At 42.6% G+C, this 22,855-nt stretch overlaps 1 protein-coding gene across 1 annotated transcript; it reads left to right on the top strand.

Moving 5' to 3' along the window:
* Positions 1-9,426: 9,426 nt before the first annotated feature.
* trdmt1 (tRNA aspartic acid methyltransferase 1) lies at positions 9,427-22,613 on the top strand. Its single transcript, XM_060920617.1, has 10 exons — positions 9,427-9,541; positions 17,284-17,393; positions 19,692-19,768; positions 19,850-19,921; positions 20,220-20,285; positions 20,542-20,611; positions 20,977-21,060; positions 21,164-21,486; positions 21,597-21,784; positions 22,425-22,613. Exons 1-10 carry the CDS (start codon positions 9,478-9,480, stop codon positions 22,523-22,525), a joined length of 1,155 nt encoding a protein of 384 aa, XP_060776600.1. The 5' UTR covers positions 9,427-9,477; the 3' UTR covers positions 22,526-22,613.
* The last annotated feature ends 242 nt before the right edge of the window (positions 22,614-22,855 follow it).

Raw genomic sequence — 22,855 nt, 5'->3', positions numbered from 1 at the left:
TGTCTTTGGACTGTGGGGGAAACCGGAGCACCCGGAGGAAACCCACGCGGACACGGGGAGAACATGCAAACTCCGCACAGAAAGGCCCTCGCCGGCCACAGGGCTCGAACCCGGACCTTCTTGCTGTGAGGCAACAGCGCTAACCACTACACCACCATGCCGCCCCCCCCTCCATTTTATTTTATTTATTTATTTTTTCTCTTGGGGGTGTGATTGTGTCTGGGGGGGTGCGTCAGTTTGCCCGAAGTCTGCTTCTCCCTCCCTTGTCTCTTCCTCCCTTCCTCCACTCCCTCTCAGTGGGACTCATCCTAATCCCCCATGCCCCGGACTTTTCTGCTCACATATCATTTACATAATTGCTAAACTGATAATATACATATGTATTCATGTACACACAAAAAAAATAATAATAAAAGTGCTATAGAAATAAACTTGACTTGACATATAATGCTTCTAATATCGCTCATATTCTATCACGTGTTAACAGCTTTCCAGGATGTCAGCCTGTAGATCTCTGTGTATACTTTGGGTCTCTGACTTTATCACAAGAAAAACTGATGATTTAATTTGACTAAGATTAAATACTAACCAGATATAAAGTGTGTGCTGCAGATTTACTCTACACTGAGGTTTCCCATGTAGGCTACTGTTATCAGACTGATACCACACTTTTTAATAGTCAATATCCATTTATTCCAGCATTCAGGATCTTTAGGAAATTTGTAAAATGACATCTATCTATCTATCTATCTATCTTGATTATTTGTACATCCACATGCCCAACAACCGACTGTCATTGTGAATTTCAGCTATACTAACAGTTTTGGAGGGGTATAGAAGAGAAAATGTTAATTTTCAAGTGAATTATTAGATATGAAAAAAGTCTTAGCCGTTGGTTAGCTAGGGACTTGACTATTTTTGGAAGAAACCTGCTGACTAAAGCTGAAGGTATTTCCAAATTTATTTATCCTTGTCATTCTATGTATATATCTCCCAAAAATATAAAGAAAGCTAACTCAATCATTTTTCAGTTCTTATGGAAAAATAAAACTCATGATATTAAAAGGTCCCAATTCGTTAAAAATTTTGAAAATGGTGACAGTTTCTTTCACCAGGCAGTCAGGAGGCTCAACTCCCTCCCTGTTCTGCCCCCTGCCACAGATTCTGCTCGCACACACCCCTTCAGCATCTGACATGTCATCCTCACAGTTTCCCCCCCAACACACACACACACATACATACATCTCATCGTTCATTAACACACTGAACTCAGGGACCGCACATCTCACTTTACCTCGCTCATTTGCACTATTCCGCACTACCTCACCTTAACAGCTGCTAGTTTGTTTATACTGCTTACTTCATGTTTCATGTTTACCTGCTATACCTCAAGTGCCCTTGACTGTTTGGTTATTTGAACCAATTTATGTGTGTGTGTGTGTGTGTGTGTGTGTGTGTGTGTGTGTGTATGAGTGTTTCATCTACGTCTAGTTCATATCTAGAGTGTTTATACTGTTTATATTGTCTGTTTGAGTGTTTAGTCTGTGTGTAGTACTTATCTAGTGTTTATACTGTTTATATTGTCTGAGTGTTTAGTCTATGTCTTGTTTTATCTAGTGTTTATACTGTTTATTTATACTGTTTATTTTGTTTGTCTGAGTGTTTAGTCTATGTCTAGTTCCTATCTAGAGTGTTTATACTGTTTATATTGTTGTTTGTTTTTTTCAATTATTCTGTTTTTATTTATTGCATTGCCTGTTTGCACCGTGGGTCAGAGAGGACTGAAATTTCATCTGTGCTGTATGTCGAGCATGTATAGCATATTTGACAATAAAGTTGACTTGACTTGACTTGACTTAATGCAATGACCTGGTGACTTGTCCAGGGTGTACCCCGCCTTTCACCTGTAGTCAGCTGGGATAGACTCCAGCTTGCCTGCGACCCTGTAGAACAGGATAAAGCGGCTAAAGATAATGAGATGAGATGATATTCAACCATAATTTCTCTCCTCATGGGTCTTCTCTCTGGAATAACAGAGTGATCACAACTGGTAACAAATCAATATTTAGAAAGGACTGGTATGGAAAGAGGTGTTATATTTGTGAAAGATTTATTAGATATTAATGGTAATTTTTTTGTGTTTCTCAGCTTTTGTAGAGAAATATAATATATGGTGTTCCTATAGGGATTTCAATAAGGTTTGCAGAGTGATCCCTTTATCTTTGGTTCAGTTAATCAGAAATACCCTTTTATACTTTGGCGCGACTACATCATTACCAGCTTTAAAAGTGAATGACTGCAATTTAATAGATGGTAAGTGCAACAACAAACTAATTAATGATGCTATGAAACAAAAGATTTACTATGATTATAGCAGAGCTTTTTTCAAGAGATTGCCTAATATAGACAATCAATCCATTGTGACTAATGCTCATTTAAAATTCATAAAGTGGCCTATTCCACCGAAAGAGACTCACTTTAAAATAATCAATAATATATATCCAGTAGCCCAATTTCTTGAGAGAAGAGTTAAATTTGTTGTTGATTTGTGCACCTTTTGTTATTCTGATGATGAAACCCTGGAGCATTTGTTCTTTTCATGTCACTGGACTCAACTTTTTTGGTTGAATATCAGGAACTGATTATCTCTTAAACATAATATTCCTTCATTAAGTATTACTTACTTACTTATGCCTCTCACCCCTCCTGGGGCATAGGCCGCCAACAAGGTCTCTCCAGCCGTCCCTGTCCTGGGCGAGTCTCTCCAGCTGTCCCCAGGTGTGGCCCAGTTTCTTTGCGTCGGTCTCAAGATCGCGACGCCAGGTGTTTCTCGGCCGGCCTCTCCTCCTTTTTCCCTGGGGGTTCCATCTGAGGGTTTGCCTTGTGGTGTTGTTGGCTGGCTTGCGTAGAGTGTGGCCTATCCATCTCCAGCGGCGTTGTTGGATCTCCACTTCTGCAGACTTTTGCTTAGTCCGCTGCCACAGCTCCTCGTTGCTGATGGTGTCAGGCCAGCGTATCCTGAGGATCTTTCTCAGACAGTTGTTGATGAACGTCTGAATTTTCTTGGTGGTCGTCACTGTGGTCCTCCAGGTCTCTGCTCCATAAAGGAGTACTGGTTTTATGTTTGTGTTGAACAACCGGAGCTTGGTACTGACTGACAGATCTCTGGATGCCCAGATGTTCTTTAGCTGGAGAAATGCTGCCCTGGCCCTGCCGATCCTGATCTTCACGTCGGCGTCAGTCCCTCCCTGCTTGTCGACAATGCTGCCAAGGTAGGTGAAGCTTTCCACCTCTTCTAGCACCTCGCCTTCAAGCGTGATGGGGGTTCCGCTGGCAGCATTCACTTTCAGCACCTTGCTCTTTCCCCGGTGGATGTTCAGGCCCAATCTTGCGGAGTTCTCTGCCACTGTACTGGTCTTGTCCTACATCTGCTGTTGGGTGTGCGAGAGCAGGGCGAGGTTGTCTGCAAAGTCCAGGTCATCCAGTTGGGTCCAGAGTGACCATTGGATGCCATTCCGCTTCTGTGCTGTGGATGTCATCATGACCCAGTCGATGGCCAGCAGGAACAGGAAAGGTGACAGCAAACACCCCTGTCTCACCCCTGTCCGGACTTGGAAGGCATCAGTGAGCTGATTTCCATGGATCACTCTGCAGGTCAGTCCCTCGTAGGAATTCCTGATGATGTTTGTGAACTTTCCAGGTACTCCGTAATGTCTCAACAACTTCCACAAGGTCTCTCTATTGATGCTGTCGAAGGCCTTCTCATAATCTAGGAAGTTGATGTAAAGGGACGAGTTCCATTCTAGCGACTGCTCCAAGATGATGCGCAGTGTGGCGATCTGGTCTGTACATGATCGGTCCTTGCGGAAGCCTGCTTGTTGATCTCGGAGTTGGGGGTCCACTGTGTCCTTCATCCTGTTCAGTAGGATCCTGCTGAAGACTTTTCCTGGGACAGACAGTAATGTAATCCCTCTGTAGTTTGCACAGTTGCTGAGGTCACCCTTCTTTGGCAGCTTGACCAGGTATCCTTCCTTCCACTCTGATGGTACTTGCTCTTCTTGCCAGATTTTCCTGAAGAGGGGATGGAGCATCTCGACTGTGATTTCAGCGTCCACCTTCAGTGCCTCTGCCGGTATACTGTCGGGTCCGGCTGCCTTGCCCAACTTGAGCTGCTTGATGGCCTTCTGGATCTCCTCTTTGGTGGGCTCTCCACAGTCTATCAGCAAGTCGCTCTCAGTTGCCTGAATATCGGGTGGATCCTGTGGAGCTGGTCTATTCAAAAGCTCCTCAAAGTGTTCCCTCCATCTGTTCTTCTGTCCCTCATCTCCTTTGATGACTCTTCCCTGCTTGTCCTTTACTGGCCTCTCTGGCTTAGCAAACTTTCCTGACAACTTCTTTGTGGTGTTGTAGAGGTCTCTCATGTTTCCATGTCGAGCCGCCTCTTCTGCCTCTTGCGCAAGTGACTCCACAAAGTTCCTCTTGTCGGCTTTGATGCTGTTTTTCACCATTCTGTTGGCTGCTGTGTATGCCTCCTGTGCACGGGCCTTTTCTGTTCTTGTACGGCTGTTGTTAACTTCAACTTTCTTCTTCCTGTCTGCCACTTTCTCCAGTGTCTCTGGTGATATCCACTCTTTGTGGGTGTGCTTCTTGTAGCCCAGCACTTCCTTGCATGTTGTTGTTATTGCATCTCTCACTCCATTCCACTGCTCGTCAATGGTCTCTTCATCAAGAAGCTCCTGGAGAACCTGGAACCTATTGTAGAGTGCGAGTCTGAACTCCTCCTGCTTCCCTGCATCCTTCAGCAGAGTGGTGTTGAACCTCTGTCGTTGGCAGGTCTCACCGGTCCACTTTCTCTTCAGCTTCAACTTTAGCCTGGCAACAACAAGGTGGTGGTCTGAAGCAACGTCGGCTCCTCTCCTTGCTCTGACGTCCTGGAGGGATCTCCTGAACCTTCTTGAGATGCACACATGATCTATCTGGTTCTCAGTAGAATGGTCCGGTGATACCCAGGTCGCCTTGTGTATCCGCTTGCAGGAGAAGAATGTACCGCCGATAACAAGGTTGCTTATGGCGCATAGGTCTGCAAACCTCTCTCCGTTGTCATTCATGACTCCCAGACCCTGCTGCCCCATGACCTCCTCGAAGCCCCTGTTGTCGCTGCCGACCTTGGCGTTGAAGTCTCCCATGACGATGTTGAGGTCTCTTCTTGAAAGGGTCCCAACGACTATCTGCAGTCTGTTGTAAAACTGTTCTTTGATCTCATCATCAGTGTCGTTGGTCGGGGCGTAGCACTGTATGATGTTCATGTTGATCCTCTTCTGTTTTGTTCTGAACGAGGCTGTGATGATGCGTGGGCCATGAGCTTCCCACTCAATGAGAGCTCTCTGTGCAGTTTTGGAGAGCATGAGAGCCACTCCCTCCGTGTGTGGTACGTTCTCCTCCTCATGGCCAGAAAACAGCAGCCTCTCTCCTGTGGTCAGCCTCTTCTGTCCACTACCCGTCCATCTTGACTCGCTAATGCCAAGGATGTCGAGACGGTAGGTCCTCATCTCTGCTGCCACCTGAGCTGTCTTCCCTGCTTCGTACATGGTCCTTACATTCCATGTCCCGATATTGATGGTTGCTCTCGTCGAAAGGATGGTTGTCAGCTGAGTGGCTTCCTTACGGCTTTCGCCACTCCGCGTCATAAGTCCTCCAGCTGAAGGTCTATCTTCTCCCAAGGCTGAGTTGGTTGTTGATCTCCTTGTTGGCGTTTCTGTAGCGGCAAAGGTTTTACGGGGAGGGGCTGCTGACCCCACGCCCAACCCTCCTCCTTTCTCATCCGGGCTTGGGACCGGCAACGGTGGAGTTTCATTAAGTATTACTCACATTTTATTTTATATGGATAATTTAAGCCCATCTAACTCATCTCATCTCATCTCATCTCATCTCATTATCTCTAGCCGCTTTATCCTGTTCTACAGGGTCGCAGGCAAGCTGGAGGCTATCCCAGCTGACTACGGGCGAAAGGCGGGGTACACCCTGGACAAGTCGCCAGGTCCCATCTAACTCCAATATTGTTAATATAGTCTTACTTTTAGCCAAATATCACATCCATTGTAGCAAATGGAGAGGAAACAAACCCTCATTTTCCTGTTTTATGAACGAATTCAAATTGTACTATTCTGTATTACTTAGTTTAAAAGACTGGAAGGTGGCTGGAAGTATTTCTCATCAGATTTCTATTGTTTTAACCTATTTCCAGTTGAATGGTGTAGCTCCTTTTTAAAAAAAAAAAAAAAGAAGATATTATTCCCCCTAGTTTTTTTTTTGGTACTATTGTACTATTAAAAAAAAGTCTCCGAAATATGGTTATTGTTTTTTTTTTCCTCTATAAGAGGTTGTATTGTATTGTTGTGTTCTTGTATAAATAAAATACAAAAAAAAAGTTTTGGACAGGTCTCTGTGTTATTTTTTTTACGTCCAAATTGGCGGTGTTGACATTTTGACCTAGCGGTAATGTATGTATGACGTCACTTGATTAGGCTCAATACTCTCTCTCTGCAAATGACATAACGGTCTGTGCACTGCTGATGACGTAGCGAGGGGCTTCTTCAGCAGCAGTGACAAGAAAACAAGCTACTTACCAAACTAATGTACTAAGTAGCTCAGTATTTTAAAAAGTGCCTCTTGTGGTGTAGTGGTTAGCCCCGTCGCCTCACAGCAAGAAGGTTTTGGGTTCGAGCCCAGCGGCCAACGGGGGCCTTTCTGTGTGGAGTTTGCATGTTCTCCCTGTGTCTGTGTGGGTTTCCTCCGGGTGCTCTGTTTTCCCCCACAGTCCAAAGACATGCAGTTAGGTTAACATGGGACACCCATGGCCTGAGGTTGGGCTGAAGTGTTCTTGAGCAAGGACACCTAACCTACAGTACAACTGCTCCCTGGGTGCTGTAGCACAACTGCCCACTGCTCTGCGTATTTGTGTGTGCTCATTGCTCACTTGTGTGTGCATGTGTGTGTTCACTGCTTCAGATGGGTTAAAAGCAGAGGTTAAATTTCATTGTGTTCTTAAGTCTGTGCTTGAGTGTACATGTGACAAATAAAGGCTTTTTGGTATTCTTTTGATATACTAATCTCTTTGGTTCAACACCAGCTTTTATGGAACCCTGGTCATGTCTCAGACTGAACACAATTCAGAGCCAAATATGGCCGAGTTTAGCAAAAAGTTACTCATGACATTTTCACTTCATTTTTAAAGGAAACCCTGTTTCTGCAACCACAGTGAGAAGGTTTCTCACAATTATGACTGAATATCTCAAAATTATGATGTTCAGTAGTACAAAGAAAAGATTTTCAGTAGTTTTACTGATCAACTTAAATGTATTTTGTCAACATAAACAAAGTTAGAATTTGATACCTGCAACACACTCAAAGTTGAGACGGAGGCAAAATAAGACTGAAAAGTTTATAGGACATTCAAGTAACACCATTTTGGAAGATTCCACAATAAGCAGGTTAATTGGTGACATGATTGGATATAAAAGGAGCATGCACTAAAGGCTCAGTCTTTGCAAACAAAGATGGGTCATGTCTCACCCCTTTGTGCCAAAATTCATGAAAAATTCAATTAAAAAAGAATGAAAGATAGTAGAGAATTTAGGTCTTTCAGACTTCACAGTACATAAAAGATTCAGGGAATTCGGAGACATCTCAATGTATAAAGGGCAAGCTTGGAAACCACTGTTGAATGTGTGTCGCCTTCCAGCCCTCAGGTGGCGCTGCTTGAGAAACTGTCATGCTAATGTGACAAATATAGCCACATGGGCTCGGGAATACTTTGGAAAACCGTTGTCACTTTGTACAGTCTGCCACTGCATCCAGAAATGCAAACTGAAATCGTATTACGCAAAGAGGAAACTATTCATCAATTCTATGCAGAAACGCTGCTGATTTCTCTGTTGTGTTGCAGGCATCAAATTCTAACTTCATTTATACTGAAAAAATAGTAAAACTATTGAAAATACTGTCTTTGTACTTTTGTCAGTTAAATAAAGGTTCACATGAATTAACAAAGCACAGAATTTTGTTTTTATTGCATTTTGGAAAATATCCCAACTTTTCTGGAAATGGGGATAGTACTATGTGACTTCATTATTTTTCTGATTGCAGGAACTGGCTCTTTCATACCATTTAACATTTGTGTCACATGTAAATTATAACATAACACTATACCCTCAAAAAAAGGGGTTTTTTTTGCCTGATAAGTGAAAGCCAAAATTTACATTAATAAACCCTTGATAGAAATAACATGACTTAACTGATGTGAAATCATATAAGGGGGTGTAATCAGCATTCAATTTCAAGATAATACCACGGCGGCGGCGTGTTTAGCACGATCACCTCACAGCAAGAAGGTTCTGGGTTCGAACCCAGCAGCCGGCGAGGGCCTTTCTGTGTGGAGTTTGCATGTTCTCCCCGTGTCTGTGTGGGTTTCCTCCGGGTGCTCCAGTTTCCCCTCACAGTCCAAAGACATGTGGTTAGGTTAATATGGGATGGCCTTGGGCTGAGGTGCCCTTGAGCGAGGCACTGAACTCCCAACTGCTCCCCGGGCGCTGTTAGCATGGCTGCCCACTGCTCTGGGTATGTGTGTGCTCATTGCTCACGTGTATGCTCACTGCTTCAGAGAGGAAATTTCACAAGTGTGTGATGAATAAAGTTAAAAAAAAAAGTCTTGAGGTCTGAAAAATGATATGGCGAGTTGGGAATGCTTTGGCTAGTCATGAAATTGTCATGACTAAAAATGAACTACTGTTAAAATTAATTGAAACCATATATTTGAAACTATATGAAACATATATTTAGACTTTTTCAAGATATCTCAAATGACCAAACATGGTTATTGTTATAAGAGGCAAACATCTTCATATGCAGTCAATTTAACTTAGTCTCCTCCCTGTGTTAATACAATATTAGAATATGGTGATGAATTAGGAGAAGATTCTTTCAAGTTCTGCTAATGAAATTGAATGAATTGATGTCATTCAATAAATCAAAGTCATTATACCAAATAATATCGCTTTAAATGTGTAATTGAGGATGGAAGTGAAATCTTAAACCAATGAAACTATGTGTCCCAAATGACCAAGCATCCCAGATATACTCTTTGAGGGCTGTCCTCAATGACCAAACGTCATTAAAATTAGTTTTCAGTCAGTTTTGATAAAAAAGTAGTACATGATTCTTTCAAATAAACTTTTCTTTCCTTCACATGGAGATAGTCAACACCTTGAGGATTTGAAAAATGATTTAAGAAACTCCCTCAAATGTATCTCAATTCAGCCTACTTTGCAAATAATAATAATAATAATAATAATAAATTGTAAGTGTATGAGGCTGTCGTAGAGCGGAACTTTGTTACGCGGAAGTTGTTTCCAGACGGAGTTGTGCCGGTAGCACACTCTTCACATGTTATGAATTGGGAGCTTAGCTAAATGTTAAAACATGGAGAAACTCCGTGTTTTGGAACTGTACAGTGGCATTGGAGGGATGCATTATGCATTGAGAGGTATATTTTTTCTTGACAGTGGTATTTGTTTGGTTATTTCGTGCAATTAATTTTACCTGATTATGTTTAGCATCACAATAATTGTGAGTCTCTCTCTTCAGTTAAATCTAAATTGCTTATTGGCATAATTGTCTATAGTGCAATATAGAACAAAGTATTGGAAACACAATAACTGTAATAAGATCAAAATATCAATAATATAAGAAAATTAAATATCAAAAATACTGCGCTGATGTTAACAGTGACGATAATAATAATAATAATAATAATGACAAACACTAACAGCAAAAAAAAAAAAAATAGCAGTGATAACATTTACAGTAGGGGCTGACAGTAATCGGAAGAATACAAACAATAATAGTATGTCAGTAAACAGTGGGTATTATTTATCAAGCTGGATATTCATAATTGTTCACAGGACCAAGAAATGTGGATTTCATGAGATTGTGTAAATTGATGTCAAGTCAACTTTGTTGTCAAATATGCTATACATGCTCGACATACAGCACAGATGAAATATCAGGCCTCTCTGATCCACGGTGCAAACAGGCAATGCAATAAATAAAAATAGAATAATTGAAAAAAACAAACAATATAAACACTTTAGATAGGAACTAGACATAGACTAAACATTCAGACAAGCAATATAAACAGTATAAATAAACAGTATAAACACTAGATAAGAACAAGACATAGACTAAACAGACAATATAATCAGTGTAAACATTAGATAAGAACCACACACAGACTAAACACTGAGACAATATAAACAGTGTAAACACTAGATAAGAACTACACACAGACTAAACACTCAAACAGACAATATAAACACTCTAGATATGAACTAGATGTAGACTAAACACTTATTTATATATATATATATATATATATATATATATATATATATATATATATATATATATACACACACACAAATTGGTTCAAATAACCAAACAGTCAAGGGCACTTGAGGTATAGCAGGTAAACATGAAATAAGCAGTATAAACAAACTAGCAGCTGTTAAGATGAGGTAGTGCAGAATAGTGCAAATGAGCGAGGTAAAGTGAGATGTGCGGTCCCTGAGATGTATAAGGAAACTCAGTATTGTGAGTCACCGAAACCCTTATAAATAAATAAAATCAAGGATCATGACATCGCCTGTTATGGAACAGCCGGGGCCCCACCCTGGAGCCAGGCCCGGGGTTGGGGCTCGTATGCGAGCGCTTGGTGGCCGGCCCTTTGCCCACGGGGCCTGGCTGGGCTCAGCCCGAAGCGGTGACGTTGGCCCGACCTCCTGTGGGTTCACCACCCACAGAGGTAGTCATAGGGGGCTGGTGCAGTGTGGATTAGGCGGCAGTCGAAGGCAGGGGCCTTGACGACCTGATCCCCAAACTCAGCGGCTAGCTGTTGGGACATGCAGGGCTCTACGTAAACTTTGAGACATGGTTGCCCATTCGGGCAACCATTTGTAGAAATCTGGTTGCCCGAACTCAGAACATGGTTGCCCAAATATTACATATTATTTTTTTATTTATTATTCAGCCTTCTCAGACGCTGTCTGTATCAACAAGCATTGACACTAGTGCCCCGTGCAAGTAATGCGGTAATTAGTCATGGAGTGAAGGACATACCAATAGACAGTCCCCCCAGGATTTCGCGGCCCTTTTTTGTGATTGTTGCGGGCTAAAATGTCTGATGTTGTGGGGGGGTTTCCAAAAAATTGCGATGAAAGTTGCGGTGTTTTTTAGGTTTTTGTTGCGATTACATTGCGGGAGGAAGTGACAGTTGCGAGGAATTGTTGCGATTTTCTCTTTTTGTGATTAAAATTGAGTGATATGTTAAATATTAAGTTATTACTGAAAAACTATTGATTCAAAAAAGCAAAGACACTGAGAAATGGTCCTATAAACAACTTTACCAATATAAAAGATTACCAGGACTACAAAAATGCAGAAAAGTAGGCTTTACTTATCCAAATGCACCTGTTGGTTCAAAGGTTAAAGTGCATAGAACCTCACAGCACAACATGAAGTTACCTTAAAATATAATATAAATGCCTCAGCTTTCATGTAAGAAAAAAAAACTATTAATACTAGTACTGTGTGCAGGCAGTCTCTCCTGAAGACTAAATTAAACAATAATTATAAACTAATAAAATAAATGTCTCAGGCTTCATAGAAGAAAAAAAACAATTTGAACAGAATCTCACAGTATGATACTGAAGCTGCCTGAACAATGGAAAATAAAATACCATTTTGACAAAAATGTTAGCATCCATTAATTTCTTGTATTAAGTAAAAAAAAATGTAAAGTGCACACAGTCCTTCACTGTAAACATAACACACTTTCAGTAATAGAATTTAAGCCTATAGAAACACTGACTCGCACATCATGCAGTGTTGCCAGATACTGCTGACATTTTCCAGCCCAAAATATGTTCAAAACCTGCCAAAATGCACTTAAAACCGCCCAATCTGGCAACACTGCGCACATGCTGCTTCTCTTGAACGTATACACGGAAGTAAGGTGGAAGGTAGTTTGTCGACGTCACCTCAAGACGATGCCAACGATTGGTCAAATTTGCGGGAAAGTTGCGGTGATTGGATATAATTGCAGCACTGCCCTGAATTCGCGGGGATTGGTTGAATTTGCAAATCGCAACATCGCAAAATCCTGGAGGGTCTGCATAGAACACTGGATATGCACTACGCGATAACTATTAGCAATGGGAAACTGCATTGCGAGCCCGCGATGTGCAAATTTGAATTCCGCTAGTTGTTGAACATTCCGTAATGATAACATGGACGCGGTCTTTCCGAGTCAAACAATCGCAAATCGTGATGGAATTTCATCATAATACAAATGAATAAACATCGTTTTTCACGCAACTTGACATATTTGGGTAGTTGCCCGATCAGGCAAGCATTTGTGAGAGTCTGGTTGTCCGAATCTATTGAATGGTTGCCCCGGGCAATCGGGCTACTGTTAATGTCGAGCCCTGACATGGAATGTCACTTCGCTGGGGGAGAAGAGCCTGAGCTTGTGCGGGAGGTTGAGAGGTACCGGCTAGAGATAGTCGGGCTCGCCTCCACGCACAGCTTGGGCTCCGGAACCCAGCTCCTCGAGAGGGGCTGGACTCTCCACTTCTCTGGAGTCGCCCATGGTGAGTGGTGGCGGGCTGGTGTGGGCTTGCTTATAGCTCCCCAGTTCAGCCGCCATGTGTTGGAGTTTACCCCAGTGAACGAGAGGGTCACCTCTCTGTGCCTTCGGGTCGGGGAGAGGGCTCTTGCTGTTGTTTGTGCCTACGGGCTGAATAGCAGTATACAGTATCTGGCATTCTTGGAGTCCCTGGGAGAGGTACTGAGAGGTGCTCAGACTGGGGACTCCATTGTTCTACTGGGGGACTTCAACACTCACGTGGGCAACGACAGTGACACCTGGAGGGGCGTGATTGGGAAGAACGGCCTCCCCGATCTGAACCCGAGTGGTGTTTTGTTATTGGACTTCTGTGCTAGTCACGGTTTGTCCATAACAAACACCATGTTTGAGCATAGGGGTGTCCATAAGTGCACGAGGCACCAGGACACCTTAGGTTGGAGGTCGATGATCGATTTTGTTGTCGTTCCATCGGGTCTCCGGCCCTATGTCTTGGACACTCGGGGGAAGAGAGGGGTTGAGCTGTCAACTGATCACCACCTGGTGGGGAGTTGGATCTGCTGGCGGAGGAGGAAGCCGGACAGACCTGGCAGGCCCAAACGTATGGTGAGGGTCTGCTGGGAATGTCTGGCCGAGCACTCTGTCGGGGAGGTCTTTAACTCCCACCTCTGGGAGAGCTTCTCCCAGCTTCCGAGAGAGGCGGGGGACATTGAGTCTGAGTGGACCATGTTCTCTACCTCCATTGTAGATGCAGCTGTTCGGAGCTGTGGCCGCAAGGTCTCCGGTGCCTGTCGTGGCGGCAATCCGCGAACCCGGTGGTGGACACCGGAAGTAAGGGGCACTGTCAAGCTGAAGAAGGAGTCCTATCGGGCCATGTTGGCCTCCGGGACTCCGGAGGCAGCTGACGGGTATCGGCAGGCCAGGCGTGCCGCAGCTCGGGCAGTTGCGGAGGCAAAAACTCGGAACTGGGAGGAGTTAGGTGAGGCCGTGGAGGAGGACTATCGGTCGGCCTCGAAGAAATTCTGGCAAGCCGTCTGGCGCCTCAGGAGGGGGAAGCAGTACTCTGCCAACACTGTTTACAGTGCGGGTGGGGAGCAGTTGACCTCTACTGGGGACATTGTCGGGCGGTGGAAGGAATACTTCGAGGATCACCTCAATCCCACCATCACGTCTTCCATTGAGGAAGCGGAGGCTGATAACTCAGAGGTGGACTCGTCCATTACCCAAGCTGAAGTCACTGAGGTGGTTTTCAAGCTCCTCGGTGGCAGGGCACCGGGGGTGGATGAGATCTGCCCTGAGTATCTCAAGTCTCTGGATGTTGTGGGGCTGTCTTGGCTGACACGCCTCTGCAGCATCGCGTGGCATCTGGGGACAGTGCCTTTGGAGTGGCAGACTGGGGTGGTGGTCCCTCTTTTTAAGAAAGGGGACCAGAGAGTGTGCTCCAATTATAGGGGAATCACACTTCTCAGCCTCCCAGGGAAGGTTTACTCCAGGGTACTGGAGAGGAGAATTCGGCCAATAGTCGAACCTCGGATCCAGGAGGAACAATGCAGTTTTCGTCCTGGTCGTGGAACACTGGACCAGCTCTATACCCTTCATAGGGTGCTTGAGGGTTCATGGGAGTTTGCCCAACCAGTCCACATGTGCTCTGTGGATCTGGAGAAGGCATTCGATCGTGTCCCTCGTGGTATTCTGTGGGGGGTGCTTCAGGAGTATGGGGTTCAGGGCTCTTTGCTAAGGGCTGTCCGGTCCCTGTACGAACGGAGCAGGAGTCTGGTTCGCATTGCCGGCAGTAAGTCAGACCTGTTCCCAGTGCATGTTGGACACCGGCAGGGCTGCCCTTTGTCACCGGTTCTGTTCATAATTTTTATGGACAGAATTTCTAGGCGCAGCCAGGGGCCGGAAGGAATCCTGTTTGGGAGCCACAGGATTTCATCTCTGCTTTTTGCGGATGATGATGTCCTGTTGGCTTCTTCAAACCAGGACCTTCAGCATGCACTGGGGCGGTTTGCAATCGAGTGTGAAGCGGCTGGGATGAGAATCAGCACCTCCAAGTCCGAGGCCATGGTTCTCAAACGGAAAAGGGTGGCTTGCCCTCTCCAGGTTGGTGGAGAAGTCCTGCCTCAAGTGGAGGAGTTTAAGTATCTCGGGATCTTGTTCATGAGTGAGGGAAGGATAGAGCGTGAGATCGACAGGCTGATCGGTGCAGCCTCCGCAGTGATGCGGTCGCTTTACCGGTCCGTCGTGGTGAAGAAGGAGCTGAGCCAAAAGGCGAAGCTCTCGATTTACCGGTCGATCTATGTTCTGACTCTCACCTATGGTCATGAGCTTTGGGTAATGACCGAAAGAACAAGATCGCGGATACAAGCGGCCGAAATGAGTTTCCTTCGCAGGGTGGCTGGGCGCTCCCTTAGAGAGAGGATGAGAAGCACAGTCACTCGGGAGGAGCTCGGAGTAGAGCCGCTGCTCCTCCACATCGAGAGAAATCAGCTGAGGTGGCTCAGGCATCTCTTTCGGATGCCTCGCTGGGGAGGTGTTCCAGGCATGTCGCCCCGGGAAAGACCCAGGACACGCTGGAGGGACTATGTCTCTCGGCTGGCCTGGGAACGCCTCGGTGTTCTTCCTGAGGAGCTGGCCGAGGTGTCTGGGGAAAGGGAAGTTTGGGCTTCCATGCTCAGACTGCTGCCTCCGCAACCCCGCCCCGGATAAAGCGGATGAAGACGAGACGAGACTATTGTGAATCTTTGATGGATAGGGTTCAAATCATATAATTGGCATGAGTTACTGTAATTAAAGTGTACCGGTACTGGTCATGCTTACAACATGCTTTATGTACTACTTATAGACAAAAGACACGGACATTCAGTCAAAAAAACACCATAAAAGCACTTTTGTGGACAATTTTATTCCGTGAATTACCTGCAGGGGCAGAACCAATGGGGGGCAGCCATTGCTGGCTGGAAGTGACGTACAGTCGTTGATTCCAGGTTATCGGCTGTGAATAAACATGCAGTGTTCTGTGGGTCAAGATTCGAGGTGAAAGGAGGTGTTAAAGAAGCAAAATATGGCTAGCAGCTTTGATGAAATGGGTGTTAATGGTTATCTATTCGAGCCAGAGAGGGAGGAGGCTTGTAAGGACAGTGAGTAATCACATTCTAGTGATTTGGAGGAGGAAACTGCTGCAAGAGGTGTGCGTGACGGTAGATCTAAAATGGCTACCACTCCATGGTGTCAATGCGGGCAGTGCTCTGTCATGAGAACTAACATGGAGTCCGACTGTTGTCAAACACATGAACTCGCTGCAGACCGCTTTGACAGCTGCATTACGTCCACCCCGAATCTGCATGAGTATGTCCTTCACAAACCGTCCCTGGAAACGGCCTTCGTTGACTGCATGATCCGCAGGTACCTCCGGGGACCAGCACCTGAAGGGGAGCTGATGAACAGGCAAGTTCCCACTCAAGTAACTTCAGAACACGCTGAATAAATATAGCCCTAATACTTGTAATAGATCTTTATTTTATGGCACGTATCTATTATTTCATGGCATTACGTGCAAGTAGATTTGCAATCGGACAAAACAACGACTGTGCGTCACTACTGGTGCTGGAACAGCCCGTGAAGGAGGCAACATGTCACTGACCATGCCTGACTGACGGAGCAGTGACTTAAAACTCGCATGTACTTGACAAGAGCTTATGACGAACATTACATGATGGAACCACTGGTATCGTACGTGATCTTTTAAAATAGCTAGCAATTAAAATTCATACAGGTACCCTTTAAGCAGATTACACTGACAAGTTTAAATATTAATTAATTAATTAATTAATTAATTAATTAAACTCTCAATTTAATGAAAATCTTGGTGAAACTCAGACCAGACAGAAAGCAACTGAAAACAAATCCATAAATTCCAACTAAGATTCATCCTTCAATGAAGACAAAATAATTAAATAAAAATGACTTGAAAGAAAGAAATCCAGAACAGAATCATAAATAAGATGAACCATTAAATTAGGACAAAATAAATACAGCTGTATTAAAGGAGGAAGAGTTAGTATCTGTTGCAGCTGAAGCAGTGCAGTAGCTGAGCTGCGTTATTGGAAGATTTAGCACTCGCCTTACAATTAGGAGGTGCTCTTTCAGCCTTTAGTCATCATTATGTTGTTTTCAGTTCTGTCGTCTTTGCCTATTGTGATATTTTGTGGACATTCTTAAATGTCAACAGGCTTGGTAATTTATAGGTGAAATTTATCAGGGTATGCATATGACAAAGAAAATAAATGTTGGGACTTTGCAGTTTGGTTTCGTATAAGAAAACATTTGCACAAAACTTTGCTAAAAGAATAACAGATGAGGCTTTGTTTTAGAATATTTATGCAGAACACAGTCTGTTATGTTGTACTGTGAATCTGTGAAGCACAATTTTTGACTTTTTTTTTTAAGTAATGTAGGCATCAAGGTCTTGTATCCACGTTCTCCCCACCTTTAATCCTCGATCATCACAAATACTTGAGACTATAACATACTCTGCACTTCAACACTCAGTATCCTAACTGATGCCTCTTGTTTTTTCTGTTTAGAGAGCTCGGTCCCTGCTGAAGTGGTAGCTGCAGTGGATGTGAACACAACAGCCAATGAAATCTATAAACACAACTTCCCCGAAACTCTGCTGTTACCCAAGACCATTGAAGTGAGCACGACTTAATTAGCCTGATTCTTGTTTTCTAAATTAATTAATCTAAAGATTGTATTAAATAGCATAAAGACATGCTAAATGAACAGCAGGAATAAGGGGGTAGAGTAGGATGAACTGAGAATCATGTATCAGACACACCATTCCTGTTTGATGATTTTACTGACTGGTGTCTTGCAGGTGACTGGAGACTAAACTTTAATTAATTTGAAATGCACTTAATTTACCAAAACAAACCATTTACTTTTTTTTTCCTCATGTCTACTGTATAAGAAAACTGAACTGTATAAATGAAATTGTTTAGCCAGTATGAATTATCTTCTAAATATTCTAAATAATAACATCTGCTTTAAATGTTTTTTGCATAACTGTGCTGTTATCTCATGTCACCACTAGGGGCAGGCTTCATCCCAAACTTTGCTCTTTGGTACAGTCTGTAGTATGATAGATGATATGATTTTATTTGGGTAAAAATATCACTCCCAGCTCCTGTATGTGTAAGGAATGTGATATCATGTCTTAAAGCCAGTGACCAAGTCATAAACTGATTAAAATGGGTTTCTTAAGATCCGTTTTATGAAAATCAACAATATAGATTAAATGCTGAAACAATCTCTGTCCAGAATCACTCACTACTCACTATATAGTTTGCCATTTTATAGTGCTGTCTGAATGTATAGTGAGAATTATTACACCCTATATAGTAGACTCGTAGTATCCCAAAATGCACTGTGAAAATTAGTGTACAACCGATGGTCACTAACCAAGCAATATATCCCATCATGCATTGCGGTCGCACTGAAAGAAAAAAGTGTGTTGGGGCGAATAAACGGAGGAAGAAACACATTATAAACAGACATTCAAGTACAATTAAAAATAGTAAGAGAATAGAAAAATAAGCTAAAATAGAATGAGACAGATAAAATACAAGAATAAAAGTTACAGTGCAGAGCGAGGAATTAATCAAAAACCTCATATTTGACTGAAGAAAAAGCAGCGGGAAAGACGAAAGTATTTAGCCTTGATTTAAAAGAACTGAAAGATGCAGCAGACACAAAGTACTTTTGTATTTATTAATGTGGGAAGTACGCTCTATATAATATGTCTCATCTCATTATCTCGAGCCGCTTTATCCTGTTCTACAGGGTCGCAGGCAAGCTGGAGCCTATCCCAGCTGACTACGGGCGAAAGGCAGGGTACACCCTGGACAAGTCGCCAGGTCATCACAGGGCTGACACATAGACACAGACAACCATTCACACTCACATTCACACCTACGGTCAATTTAGAGTCACCAGTTAACCTAACCTGCATGTCTTTGGACTGTGGGGGAAACCGGAGCACCCGGAGGAAACCCATGCGGACACGGGGAGAACATGCAAACTCCACACAGAAAGGCCCTCGCCGGCCACGGGGCTTGAACCCGGACCTTCTTGCTGTGAGGCGACAGCGCTAACCACTACACCACCGTGCCACCCCGTATAATATGTATTTATCACAAAAATACATTTTCAAAATATTTATTATTTTGAAAACCCACCAGACGACTGATGTGGCACGTTTTAATTGTGCGACAGTAATGACGTAAATAACGGTGTGGCGGAGTAGTGTCCGAAAGTGTTTTTTTTTTTTTCTCATTTTACCAATGAGCTCACTGTATAGTCCTCTATATAGAATTCCCTAGATAATGAGTAGGGAGTAGTGAACAAGTGAGTGATTTCGGACACAGCCAATGTCTTTGTAACCTTTTTTGCTTCATTTTGGAAAATTATGAAACCAAAAGAAAAGGTGGGTTGGATTTTGTTTTTTTTAACTGATCTATGCTTCCTCATTTAGACCTAGTCACACTCTATCCCATGACATGCAGTTACTCCAATATTTTTGGTGAAACAGTAACTTGGTAGACTTAATGTTGGGTAAAGGTTGTGCATCGTCAGCATGGATAATAATGCACCAGCCGCTGGGCTCGTTGACCTTAGTGTTCTTCAATAAAGCTTTGCTCATGTATGTGACAATAAATTATGTCCCAGATATGGTATATTTTTATATTCTTCATTAGAAGGTGAATCTTCATTTAGTAAGAAGTAATCATTTTCATAAGCTGCTTCAGTTTCGCATTGTCTTGGATTTTGGGTAATAAAAGGTTTCTGAAACTTCCTGGTGTCATGAGGATATCATTAATGTATTCAGGATATGCAAAGGATGTATATTGTTATAAATAGTGCGTTTCTATACAGTATTGTGTAAAATGCAGTGCATTTTGATTAAAGTGAACTTTTGTTTGATTTCATGCAGGGAATGACATTAAGTGATTTCAATAAACTGGATTTTGATTTGATTTTGATGAGCCCTCCTTGTCAGCCTTTTACAAGGTAATCAAAACTTTGTGTCACTTTTTCATTCACATTGTTGTTAATAGAAATAAAGCATGATCTGGTTTTCTACCAATATAGGATTGGATTACAGGGTGATGTAAATGACCCCAGAACAAAAAGCTTTCTCTACATCTTGGACATTCTGCCAAGGTCAGGTCAATCTGTGCTCTCTGCATGCTATCAGATATTGTGTGTTCTCAGTGCTGCATAGCTCCTTTATTTGAAATCATTTTCTTTAATTACTTTGTTCAAAAATGAGCAGTAGTTTACATTCAGTTAGGCACTACAGTGATGGCCTTTTCATCTACATTTCCAGGTTCTGTTAATTTATGTATAATAAAAACTTTCAAGCAGATTATTGCTATTAGTGAGATATTTCAGAATTTGCAGCCACTCAATCTCATAATGCTGTTTTAAGAAAGAACGAAAGTCTGTGCTCTGTTTGTAGGTTGAACAAGATGCCCCGCTTCATTCTGTTGGAGAATGTGAAAGGCTTTGAGTCGTCCTCTGCAAGGTAACCTTGCCAAGGGCAAGTCCTCAACTCCCTCAGCTGTCTTTCAGCACTGTTCTGGATTAAACATTTTGTTTTCACACCGTCATTGTTAATATGGTCACTTACACTGCCGTGTCTTATTGAAGCGTTTAGCGGAAGGTTATTACAAATTAACTAACTGTAAGCATAAAAACAACAGGACGTTTTGATTCCAAAGGTATAAAAGAAGGAGTTAAATTCACAGTGTGTTTTTGACTTTTGTTTTCTTTTTTTCCAGAAATGCCTTGATAAAGACTTTACAGGACTGTAGATACAACTTTCAGGAATTAATGATATCACCCACTTGTGTGAGCATTTCCTTTTATTCTGTATTTTAAAAGTAATTACCGTTTTACCCCAGGAGACTTAGATACATAGATACATGCAAATAACCAAATATCTTCTGATATCAGTATTTGTTGTAATAATAATAATAATAATAATAATAATATAGTCATGTTTTAAAATAAACCAGTTGTTTCACTAAGCCTAAGTGACAGACTTCTCTGTTCGGTTTATAAAGAACTTTAACACCAACTTTTACCAGCTTTTGCTGAAAATGCACACAAAGAAAGAACTTGCTGTAGCATAAATAATAAGCTACCAGACCGTTTCTGAAATCAGTAGAACTCTACAATACTTCCACAGTAACTTAGTATGTTATTTTCCACAGCTGGGAATACCGAATTCAAGGCTGCGTTATTTTCTTATTGCCAAAGCTTCCCCAGATTCCTTCTCATTTCAGAAAACAGCAAAGGTAAACACACACATCCCGTCAACCTGAATAGTGCATACACTCCCCTTGCTAAGTTGCATTTTGACTGTTAATTGTGGTAAACTATAATCCCTAACCCTTCTAGATTTTAGAGGGCTTTCCAAAGTCAGAATCCAGCTCTGACACAGACAGTCCCATGATCCCTGACAGCCACTGTAGTACAGTTAATGCTGACAAGAGAGAAGACGGGACTATAATCTATAAGATGGAGACGGCTCAGGAGCTGGAGAGGAAGAGGAGTCAGGACGGTGAACAGACCGTGAGGAGACTACGGGATTTCCTGGAAGATGAAGAACAAGGAACAGACATGGACAGTTATTTGCTTCCTCCAAAGATCCTGCTCAGATACGCCTTGCTCATGGATATAGTGAATCCAAACTGCAGGAGATCAGTCTGCTTCACTAAAGGGCAAGGCTTAAGGATGCAAATTAATTTTCATCCTCTGAATACTTTTCAGCTTGTGTTTGAACACTGCCGAGTTGAAATCGTTTGTTTGTTTGTTTGTTGCTCCTCTTCAGATATGGGCACTATGTAGAGGGAACTGGGTCTGTTCTTCAGTCGTGTACAGACATGGAGCTGGAGAGCATCTTTAAGTCACTGGACATGCTATCTGAAGAGGAAAAGCTGAAGCAGCTGTCCCTGCTCAAGCTCCGATACTTCACACCCAGAGAGATCGCCAACCTTATGGGCTTCCCACCACATTTCAGTAAGTCAGGCTTATGACCTGATGGACTCTGTAAATAGAGCAAAAAACAAGCAATATATCCAGACTCAGATTAAATCTTTTAAAACACTGCAATTCACTATCCTTATGTAGTACTTCAGTGCTTGTTCATTACATCAGAATGATTTCTCCAGAAGAGTGAAAACTTGGTAAATTGGTGAACACCTGTGGACTGAGAACTGTGAAATGGAATAGCCCTTTAAAGTCCAGCATTGTTTCATGTAGAGAATGTAGTTAGTAATTCTCATGCTGTCGGTCTTTCAGTGCAGATTTTTTTTCTTTTTCTGTTAACTGCCATCAACCATGTTTCATAAAATGACATTTTATGCTTTCTGATAATCAATCATCTTAGATTTCAAATATTACCTTTTTAATATCCCTGCAAAATTTTGCCTGTGATGTTTAATTTTTATGACTATATGGCTGAAAATGTGCATTTTCTTCACACTTGGACTATAATTGCCATTTTCTGTTTGGGCTTTATGGCAAGAAATGTAGGACGTTTAAAGTGAAGAGTGACACAGTGAGTTATAAAATGTGTCCCTGCTGACCCAAGGTGCTGATAGTAAACACATGACTCAGGTTTTAATTTTTTTTTTTTGTTGTTGTTTTTCTTTTTCAGGCTTTCCATCAAATATCTCCGTTAAGCAGCAGTACCGGGTTCTGGGAAACAGTCTAAATGTTCATGTAGTGGCCAAGCTCATCAGTCTCATGGTGTCATGACCAGTACATTGGATCTGCTGCAGTGTTTAAGGACTGCTTTAGGCTTCACTGCAACTGTAAATTATTAAATAAAGTTTTATATCTTGTACTATTGTGTTTCTCTATTGTTTTACCAAAAATGAGAAATTCCTAATTAGTGCTGCTTAATTACTACTTATTGCTTAATAATAGGTGAGTTGTTCAAAGTACTGTACTGAAAGCTGAAGAATATGATCCTGTATTTTTGCACTGTACTGCTAGGGTGGGTGGGGGTGATGGTGGATAGGGTTGGTTTAGCACCTTAACTGCGGTTACTGATCTCTGAAAATCATATGATGATGCTTGGTAATG

The sequence above is a fragment of the Neoarius graeffei genome, chromosome 5 (genome assembly GCF_027579695.1).
Source record: "Neoarius graeffei isolate fNeoGra1 chromosome 5, fNeoGra1.pri, whole genome shotgun sequence".
Classification (NCBI taxonomy): Eukaryota; Metazoa; Chordata; class Actinopteri; order Siluriformes; family Ariidae; genus Neoarius; species Neoarius graeffei.
The sequence above is the reverse complement of the archived record's forward strand: the minus strand, read 5'-3'. Positions and strand labels throughout refer to the sequence as shown.

Excerpts from the sequence above, each read along its gene's own strand:
- trdmt1 (XM_060920617.1), top strand. The coding sequence starts at position 9,478 with ATGGAGAAACTCCGTGTTTTGGAACTGTACAGTGGCATTGGAGGGATG. Across the intron at positions 17,394-19,691 it reads TGTTACCCAAGACCATTGAA|GGAATGACATTAAGTGATTT; the intron begins GTGAGCACGACT and ends GATTTCATGCAG. Across the intron at positions 20,286-20,541 it reads TTTGAGTCGTCCTCTGCAAG|AAATGCCTTGATAAAGACTT; the intron begins GTAACCTTGCCA and ends CTTTTTTTCCAG.